Here is a 9,737-nt window from a genome sequence, read left to right as displayed (position 1 = left end):
GATATCATGTTTCAGTTCAGGATGATGTCTGATAAGTCTAGAATATTTGAAATATAGATGAGTTGTTAGGGGTCTATGTCTGTCTGACATGTAATATTGCCTCATCCTCATACATGTTTTTGAATGAGGTCTTTTCCTGAGTTTCTATATATGGTAGGTCAACACTACTGTTAATTCTGAAAATATTGTGAGCATTTATTATGGTGGTTGTTTGACCATCAACACAATTCGAAGTGTAATTGGAATTTTAAAAGGTATTACAACATACAAATAATGCTTTCTAAATTTAGATGCCAGATTTGTTTTAGTGACATTGTCAGATCTCTTCCCTATTTTCCACCTAATGAAGCATTGCAAAATTTTTTGAAATTACCTTATTTGCTAAGGCCAAATAAAAATATATGTGTGGTTCCAGGTACAGCCTTTCAAAAAATTGGGTCGGTAGGTCAGTAATTTTATTTAATTTTTTTTCCAAATTTTTATTTTGAATTGTTGAAATTTGGAAAAAAAATTGTATGTTTACCAAAAATGATTCCAGTATAATACATGCTCCTACTGATAGTTCCCCATAGCCTAATGTGGATTGGTTGCAGACAGTATATGTATATGTCAATTTTAAGGTCTGTTTCTCAATGTCAAGATCAAGTGGTAACATTAAGGTCTGTTCCTCAATGTCAAGGTCAGGTGGTGACATTAAGGTCTGTTCCTCAATGTCTAAGTCAAGTGGTGACATTAAGGTCTGTTTCTCAATGTCAAGGTCAAGTGGTGAGATTGAGGTCTGTTCTTCAAGGTCAGGTGGTGAGATTGAGGTCTGTTCCTCAATGTCAAAGTCAAGTGGTGAGATTAAGGTCTGTTCCTTATTGTCAAGGTCAAGAGGTGAGATTAAGGTCTGTTCCTCAATGTCAAAGTCAAGTAGTGAGATTAAGGTCTGTTCCTCATTGTCAAGGTAAAGTGGTGAGATTAAGGTCTGTTCCTCAATGTCAAAGTCAAGTGGTGAGATTAAGGTCTGTTCCTCATTGTCAAGGTCAAGTGGTGAGATTAAGGTCTGTTCCTCAATGTCAAAGTCAAGTGGTGAGATTAAGGTCTGTTCCTCATTGTCAAGGTCAAGTGGTGAGATTAAGGTCTGTTCCTCATTGTCAAGGTCAAGTGGTGAGATTAAGGTCTGTTCCTCAATGTCAAAGTCAAGTAATGAGATTAAGGTCTGTTCCTCATTGTCAAGGTCAAGTGGTGAGATTAAGGTCTGTTCCTCAATGTCAAAGTCAAGTGGTGAGATTAAGGTCTGTTCCTCAAGGTCAAAGTCAAGTGGTGAGATTAAGGTCTGTTCCTCAATGTCAAGGTCAAGTGGTGAGATTAAGGTCTGTTCCTCAATGTCAAAGTCAAGTAGTGAGATTAAGGTCTGTTCCTCATTGTCAAGGTCAAGTGGTGAGATTAAGGTCTGTTCCTCGATGTCAAAGTCAAGTGGTGAGATTAAGGTCTGTTCCTCAATGTCAAGTGGTGAGATTAAGGTCTGTTCCTCAATGTCAAAGTCAAGTGGTGAGAGTAAGGTCTGTTCCTCAATGTCAAGGTCAAGTGGTGAGATTGAGGTCTGTTCCTCAATGTCAAAGTCAAGTGGTGAGATTAAGGTCTGTTCCTCATTGTCAAGGTCAAGTGGTGAGATTAAGGTCTGTTCCTCAATGTCAAGGTCAAGTGGTGGGATTAAGGTCTGTTTCTCAAGGTCAAGGTCAAGTGGTGAGATTAAGGTTTGTGTCTCAATGTCAAAGTCAAGAGGTGAGATTAAGGTCTGTTCCTCAATGTCAAGGTCAAGTGGTGAGATTTTGGTCTGTTCCTCAATGTCAAAGTCAAGTGGTGAGATTAAGGTCTGTTTCTCATTGTCAAGTTCAAGTGGTGAGATTAAGGTCTGCTCCTCAATGTCAAAGTCAAATGGTGAGATTAAGGTCTGTTTCTCAATGTCAAGGTCAAGTGGTGAGATTGAGGTCTGTTCCTCAATGTCAAAGTCAAGAGGTGAGATTAAGGTCTGTTTCTCAATGTACATGAAAGGTCATCAATAGTTGATGTGTGGTTAGGTTTGAAAGAATAGATGTCCGTCTCATTTCTGTCCTAGGAAGATTGATGAATTTGTGGATACTGGAGGAAATATTTTTTGTTATATTATTTGAAATTTTAATGATTTTTTCTTGTGCAGTCACTTTTCTAATGTCTGAGTTATTTATTAACTGATTTTTTGTCTGAACATGTGATAAGTAGCTCTCTGGTTGTAGCTTTCTTGCCTTCTCTAATTCTTATGTGTTATGGTACACCAATTCATTATGCTGCGGTTAATATTTTGTACGGATTGAGAGAAAAACTCAGCACATAAACTGAAATACTAATTTTTTTATTGAACAATGTAATATAAATCAACAATAAGGTTAGTAAATATATATATATAAACAAGGTTAACATAATTCAAACAAGGTTTGCACATTTCAAACAAGTTTTACACTATTTAAACAAGATTTACAAATTTCAAACAAGTTTCTCACATTTAAACAAGTATGACATGTATTGATTGCACCATCATATTGCTGTATTTTAAAATATCAATTGACATCCTTCCCTAGGACAAGTACTTAATGGGACTAAATATTTGTACCCAGGGCTAGGGAAGAGTTTAAAGCTATATTGTTAAATAGACACCTAGGCCTAGGACAAGTACTAATTTTCAATGTTAATGGGTACTAGGTCTAAGACAAATGTTAAATATTAATGGACACTCAGGCCATGGACAAGTGTTAAATGACAATTATTATTTGGCACCCAGACCTAGAACTATAATCGGCACCAGTGTTAAAATGTTAATTATATGTGTTAACTGATTATTATTAATGACATTGAGGCCTTGGACTAGTGTTAATATTTACCAAAGAGGACACGGGTCTTAAACAAGTGTAAAGCTTATAATTATAATTGAGCACCCAGGCCTGGGCCTAAGTGTAAAAAATACTTATAATGGGCATCAGGCCTGGAGAAAAGTGTTTAATGTTATTATCAATGGATACCGCTAGTCTGGGATTATAAATGGACCCCAGATTTTTGGCTTGGAAAAAGAGTAAAATGTCAATGTTGATGAACAGGCGGTTTCTTATCTGGGACAAGTGTAAAATGTTGCTATTAATGAATATAGAGTTTCTGACCTGGACAAATGTACTATTTTCTTATTAATTGACAACAATGCCCACGACAAGTGTGAACTATCTATTAATGAACAACCAGTTTCAAATAGGACAAGTGACCTTGGACCAATTAACGAGAAATAATAAAATATGATTCATATAATCTGCATTAGATAATTAGTAAGTTGCTTATTCATGGATTGTCAAATCAGTAATGGTTTGGTAGGTGTTATTCTTAGATCCTTATAGCATTCTTAAACCATCATATAGTGCTACAAAAGCTACTGCTATTTAAGAGGAATGACAGTACTGTAGTTCAAGAACACAAAGGTTCTTGTTTCGATCCCCGCTCTTGGGAGAAAATTTCACGAACTGAATGTTCGGCTCTCCCTTGAAACCATTTGAAAGTCAAGGCAGCACTCGCAACCGCAAAGTTGAAAGGGATTAATATAAGTTACAATAACTTGTTTTCCAATCCACTATACATAAATGTGTTTAAACTAAGAGTTGTCGTCGTCAATTAGCGATTCTAATGCAATTTGTATGTAACATTTTTTTCATTGGCTAAAAGTTGCCGTCAAATCCACAGTTGACCAGGCGTAACTAAGGAGGGACAACCATTTTGAAATGATTGAATCAACAAATGTTCGATTACTACTACATAATCGAAAATAAAACAACACCTACCTCGAATTCGCCGTTTTTATGTAAATTTATCTGAATTTGAAGCGTACAGATAACGTAATAACCTCCAGTTTGTAAGTTTTCATTTGTATGACGTCACGTTTACCTATGACGTTCATCGTTCATGAAGTTTCGCGGATTTTTTTTTATTTGTCAAATTTAGAAATTTTTCCAAGTTTTATCGTATTATTTCTTTTTGAAATGCATTAGAATCGGAATAACAGTACTGTAGTTGAAGAGTTGCCACCGTCAATTTTGATTTGTCGGTCGCAAATCTCCGTTTTACTGTCTCCGCAACGCGTCGCCAGTAAAACTGCATTTGCGACCGTCAAATCTACAATTGACGGTGGCAACTCTTCAACTACAGTACTGTTATTTAGGAGATAACTGTATTGTATTTTAAGCTCCAACGGCATCAATTGGGGATTTGATGGTCGCAAATTAAGTTTACTGGCGACGCGTTAGCGGAGACAGTAAATGGGTATTTGCGACCATCAAATCCCCAAATTGATGCCGTCGGAGCTTAAAATACATTATTGTTATCTCCATTCTAATGAAACTGACAGAAAACAACGTTAAAACATGTATAAATAATCTGTCATATGCCGTCTGCGCTTGCGTGTACGTCCCATAGCATCAATTGTCAATTGATGCCATGTAAGAAAGTGACGTTATCCAAACAAAATGAACGTTACAAACGTTGTTGCATTAGAATCCTTAATTCGACGGCGCAAATGCAGTTTTACTGTCGACGCGTTGCGGATATCATAAAACGGATTTTTGGGATCGACCTCCCTATCCCAATTAATGACTTCAATTCTTCAACTACAGTATTGTTATTCCTTTTATAATATATCACAAAACAGAAAGGTATATTAGAAGTTGTAAAAATGTATAAATAACAGATTAATTAAATTCCGCGAAATTTCATGAATTATTTTGGCGCATTAACGTCATGGCAAGGAATGTCACTGGCAATGAAGTTTTGACGGTAAATTTGAGCCAGTGAAAAACGTTGTTTCTTAAAGATTGCATTAGAATAAAGCACTACAAAACAGGTAAGCAACCTCTTGTACTGGAAAGATAAACTCGGGAAACGTCGTAAAATGAAATAAATCATTTCTCCTTTTTTTCGGTATCCATCTTAGATTTTGTTACATCGATATGTAGTTTATTATCAAAGACAAGAGCCATATAACAACCAATGAATGGTCCAATCCAATACACTATGAAATGTTCCCATGCTGAGGTTCCTCTGCAACCAAACATGTGACCAAACGCCATGGCTGGATTAAAATACATTCCTGTTAAGTGCATTCCTAGATAAAAATAACAATTCGATAAAGTTTCAGAGTAAAAGGATATAAAAGCAGCGATAGACATTATTTCTATTTTGGGGTTAAGGAAGATTTAGTACAGCTCTTTAAGGGTTGGAACCCCTAAAGTAAAAGAAGGCCTCTATTGTATCGATCGGTTGGGGTTTTTTTTAAAGCAAAAATGCATGTCACTAAATCTATTACTGGAGTACCGTACTTTCCTTTTTACATGCAGTCCTAAATAACAAGATATACCACGATGCAAAATTTTGTCTATATAACTAATTGATGTTTTAGATTATGAAAAAGAGTTTAATTTGTACATCATAAATAGTTTTAAAAATGTTCGTTTGTGCATCATAAAATGCAAAAAAAGATGCTCTTTTGTGTACTTCATACATGGTGAGCAGATGGTAATAAAACATGATGGAAAGTATCTTTTGTACATCATACATGTTGAAAAGATGTTCGTTTGTACATGAAACACGATGAAAGATGTTCTTTTGTACATCACACATGCTGAAAAGATGTTCTTTTGTACATAACACATGCTGAAAAGATGTTCTTTTGTACATCACACATGGTGAAAAGATGTTCTTTTGTACATCATACACGATAAAAAGATGCACTTTTGCACATCACACATGGTGAAAAGCTGTTCTTTTGTTCATCATCACCGTGTATCATCGGTACAGCGGATATAGGTACTAACCAAGCGGTCGTAATCAATTTTTCTTCTGACACGGTATGAAAATCTTTGTTTTGTTTACATAATATCAATGTGTTCTTCAATCTAAACATAATTGTTGTTTTAAGAAATGATCTGGTCGTAGGTTGGTGATTAGAGAGAAGTCTCATTATTTTCCCAAAACAACCACGCTTACTAAAACATGTGAATATACTTGTCAAAGAAGTTAGCGCTCGTCTCATCCGATATGATTCTATATTCATTGCAACTGTTTTTCGGATAGAAGGCCACTGTATGTGCGTAACAAGTATAGCTGTTTCAATTGAAATTTTTCATACATATGTTTTTTTCGATATTTTATTCCGACAAGAAGCGTTGTGAACGGTGTATAGATGACCACATATATCCTGTACGGTGCATAGCTAAATGCATGTACTGTATATAGTTTTTCGCGCTTCGAAGTACCTATACAGCTATATCCGCTGTACCAATGATACACAGTGATCATACACGATGAACAGAGCAGTTGTTTCGTAATAATACATGATGATAAGATGTTCTTATGTACATCATACAATCAGTGTATATATAAAAAAAAAAAAAGTGTGGTATGATTGCCAATGAAACAACTATCCACAAAAGACCAAAATGACACAGACATTAACAACTATGGGTCACCGTACGGTCTTCAACAATGAGCAAAGCCCATACCGCATAGTCAACTATAAAAGGCCCCGATAAGACAATGTAAAACAATTCAAACGAGAAAACTAACGGCCTTATTTATGTAAAAAAAAAATTTCTTTTAAATATGTAACACATAAACAAACGACAACCACTGAATTACAGGCTCCTGATTATGTTTACTTGTTTTTGTCGATATGTCTTTTGATAGAGTTTAGCAATTCTAATTAATATAACACTATTCAGTGTTTCAGGTTGGGTGAAGGTTGGTCGCGGCCTATTAAAACGTTTAAAACCCGATGCATTTTTTTCACCTGTCCTAACTCAGGATGTTCAGTGATTGTCGTTTGATGTGGTTCATAAGTGTTTTTCATTTCTCGTTTTTGTATATAGAAAAGACCGTATTCACTAGTCATTTTGGGGCCCTTAATATAGCTTGCTGTTCGGTGTGAGCCAAAGCTCCGTGTTGAAGGTCGTACTATGGCCTATAATGGTTTACTTTACAAATTGTGAAGGATAGTACGGATGTGATAGGCTAGGTGTTATTATTACGTAATCTTAGTTTAAACTAAGAATCTTCTGATTTCGTGTTTGCTTTTTAAAACTGTTTAAGATAAGTTTGTTGACCGAGCAGTGTACATACTAAATTCTTGAACTGAGACGTAATGTGTAAATATATATTATATATATGCAAATATTGTGTGTTGCAAAATAATTTACCCATGACAATCATGAATGCACCATTAGAACACTTCAGGACTTCGTCGATGAATGATTGTGGAACCAGGGTCTGCAAACCTAACCATGTGTCAATCAAAGTGGCTCCTAGTTCAATGGTCAGTCCGACGGTCAAGGCAACAGAAAGATCCGTATCACAGACAGTTTCTAAATACCTTTCCCGGTGATCCTCTACAAGATCTAAAGCCCAAACCATTCTAGCGAAATAATACGACGTGGCACCAGCTAAAGTCTGTACTAATATCTTAGTAATAGCAGTTTTTGTACTTATTTTATTTGTACATAAATCGTAGAACGATTTAACTGGATTCTCTGAAGCACCGAAATATGTTCGGTTTGCTACCAAGCACTGGACAACAACCGCAATGAATAACCATATAGCACCATAGTGCTTCATTATAAAGTTATTTTCGAAGAAGTAGGCACACATTTCCAAAGTGGCTGAAAAATCAGCGATGTATTGTTGGCACCATGCAGGAGAGTACTGTTTATTCAAAACACGGAATATAACTCCCGTGCCCATTGTTACGATGAAATAAACCAAACTTCCTGTGACTGGACTAAGGAAGTCTTCTAATTCCGGTGATTCTCCCATGGTCAGTTGCCATAGAGCCCGCCAAGCCATCTCAATTGTCTGCAAATAATTAATCATATTAATTTTAGAAGTGAAAAATTGTTCTATTTCTATTATAGATATGACCACTGACACTTTTCTAGTCTTTGATTACAAATTGTCTTGTTTTGCTTACTAGTATTTGTGTTGAAGTTTAAATGTAGTTTTGAAGAAGACATCTCTCATGTTTATAAAAAATCTCTTTTAAATTCATTCAGGTTTTGTTAGGTGAAAGCAATACTATTGAGTCTGCTTGCCTGTCTCTCAAGTCACCGTCTGGTCGTCAGTCCCGCTTCCTTACTTGGGTTTAACTTTTGTACCATTGCACTTAAGTTGATCAAAGTTGACCTTGACTCTTATTAAAGTTAATCCTTGTAGATCCGACTCATAACTTTTGTACCGTAAAACACATAAACCAAACTTGGTATGCAGTTTCATCATGGGGCTAGATATGGGGTGGTGTTATATGCCAAAGGCAGGTCACTTTGAAGTTGACTTTGACCTTTGATCCCAATCGTTATCCTTGTATAGTTTGTGTCCAGGGCATAACTTTTGTACATAGAACTAAGGTGGACTCAACTTGGTTTGCTCATGCATCGTTGGCTGAGTGTGTGTCATATATATATATTAAGTCCTTCTGACCTTGACTATGTCCCTTGGCCCCAATGATATGAAAACCTCGTCTGATTTGTGTCCTGTACATAACTCTTTCACAATAAAACTTATGTTGGTCATCTTTTTATGCTGATGCATCAGTTGCTGGATGTGTGTCATATACCATATCCAGGTCACACTGACCTTCACCTGAACTATTGACCCTATGATAGTTGTTTGTGTTCGGGTTATATTAGTGGTGTTCTCCTTGAGATAACATGACTGGACAAAAGCCAACAATCCCAAATTATCATCGTCTCCAAACAGAATTTCTCAATTGTAACTAAAATGAATGTTTTTTTGTATTTTATTTGCAAATGCATCATACAAAACAGTAAGCCATGCATGTTTCTACTACAACTGTCAAGTCATCACATGCTGACCTTTAGCTGAACTCTTGAGTTGCTATTTCAATGCCGTTTAATATTACATGAGGGTTACGTTTTTGAAGTATGTGTGTGTGTGTTGTTTATGTTTATTATGGAGATTCGTGACCTGCGATGACACATACTTGTACATGAATATATTATACAATACTTTATAACCACCTACCTTAAAACTGGTTTAAATTAATAACGAAGCGTGACATTGAGCATAAAGGTCAGCATCTATCACTATCGAGACTGCTATTATGTTATCAAATATTGATAAATATCGAACTGCTTATTGATTAACCTACCTCTTAAACTGGAATGTCCAAACAAAAAAATCCGGTTGTGTATAGTTTCCGCTTGAAAGATGACAGTTGTCTTTATAATGGAAAACTTTAAATAATACACAACACTATATCTGTTATAATGCTTATCTATTGATGATCATTGATAAATACATGTGCACATAATCATGGTATTAATTGGTCGTTCAGTACAGATATATCTGTCTGTTGAGTAGTTACAAATGTTAATATATTAGTTTCACACACTGAGGGCGATAAACGTTTATAGTAGTACTATAACTAATAGGATGTATCCGAAGGTGAATCTAATTTATAACCCATGCACAAGTAAAGAAAAGTCCCCTTTGACTTATTTTAGGTTATGTAAAGCGTGTATATGCAGACAATGAATTAGTAGAAATATCAGTGAGAACTGCAAATTTATTATACATAAAGTTTGCAACTCTTCCATTATTGATAAGGCTTTTAAATCAAACAAAAGAATATATGCATGTTTTATTGATTTTAAAAAAGCTTTTGACACTATAAATAG

The 9,737-nt window shown here is 35.5% G+C and overlaps 3 protein-coding genes across 5 annotated transcripts in view; 1 reads left to right on the top strand and 2 right to left on the bottom strand.

Annotated features, from left to right (window-relative positions):
• Positions 1–16: 16 nt before the first annotated feature.
• LOC139511153 (nestin-like) lies at positions 17–2,032 on the bottom strand. Its single transcript, XM_071297726.1, has 2 exons — positions 524–2,032; positions 17–37 (listed from the first exon to the last, which is right to left on the bottom strand). Exons 1-2 carry the CDS (start codon positions 2,030–2,032, stop codon positions 17–19), a joined length of 1,530 nt encoding a protein of 509 aa, XP_071153827.1.
• Positions 2,033–2,358: 326 nt separating this feature from the next.
• Positions 2,359–9,533, bottom strand: LOC139513841 (aquaporin-11-like). Of its 2 annotated transcripts, none has more exons than XM_071302691.1 (3): positions 9,209–9,533; positions 7,245–7,896; positions 2,359–5,155 (listed from the first exon to the last, which is right to left on the bottom strand). In XM_071302691.1, the coding sequence occupies exons 2-3, from the start codon at positions 7,885–7,887 to the stop codon at positions 4,953–4,955; spliced, it is 846 nt and encodes a 281-aa protein (XP_071158792.1). In that variant the 5' UTR covers positions 7,888–7,896; positions 9,209–9,533; the 3' UTR covers positions 2,359–4,952. The 2 variants fall into 2 exon arrangements, with proteins under 2 accessions (XP_071158792.1, XP_071158793.1); XM_071302692.1 differs by lacking the exon at positions 9,209–9,533 and adding an exon at positions 9,082–9,205.
• Positions 4,789–9,737, top strand: part of LOC139513840 (calpain-2 catalytic subunit-like) — a 35,072-nt gene continuing 30,123 nt past the window's right edge. For both annotated transcript variants that reach the window (XM_071302690.1, XM_071302688.1), the window contains exon 1: positions 4,789–4,894. The gene's annotated coding sequence lies outside the window, so the exon portion shown is untranslated. The remainder of the gene's footprint in view (positions 4,895–9,737) is intronic.

Source organism: Mytilus edulis, chromosome 2 (genome assembly GCF_963676685.1).
Source record: "Mytilus edulis chromosome 2, xbMytEdul2.2, whole genome shotgun sequence".
NCBI classification, from domain to species: domain Eukaryota; kingdom Metazoa; phylum Mollusca; class Bivalvia; order Mytilida; family Mytilidae; genus Mytilus; species Mytilus edulis.
Note: the sequence above shows the minus strand (reverse complement) of the source record. Positions and strands in the feature narration are given on the sequence as shown.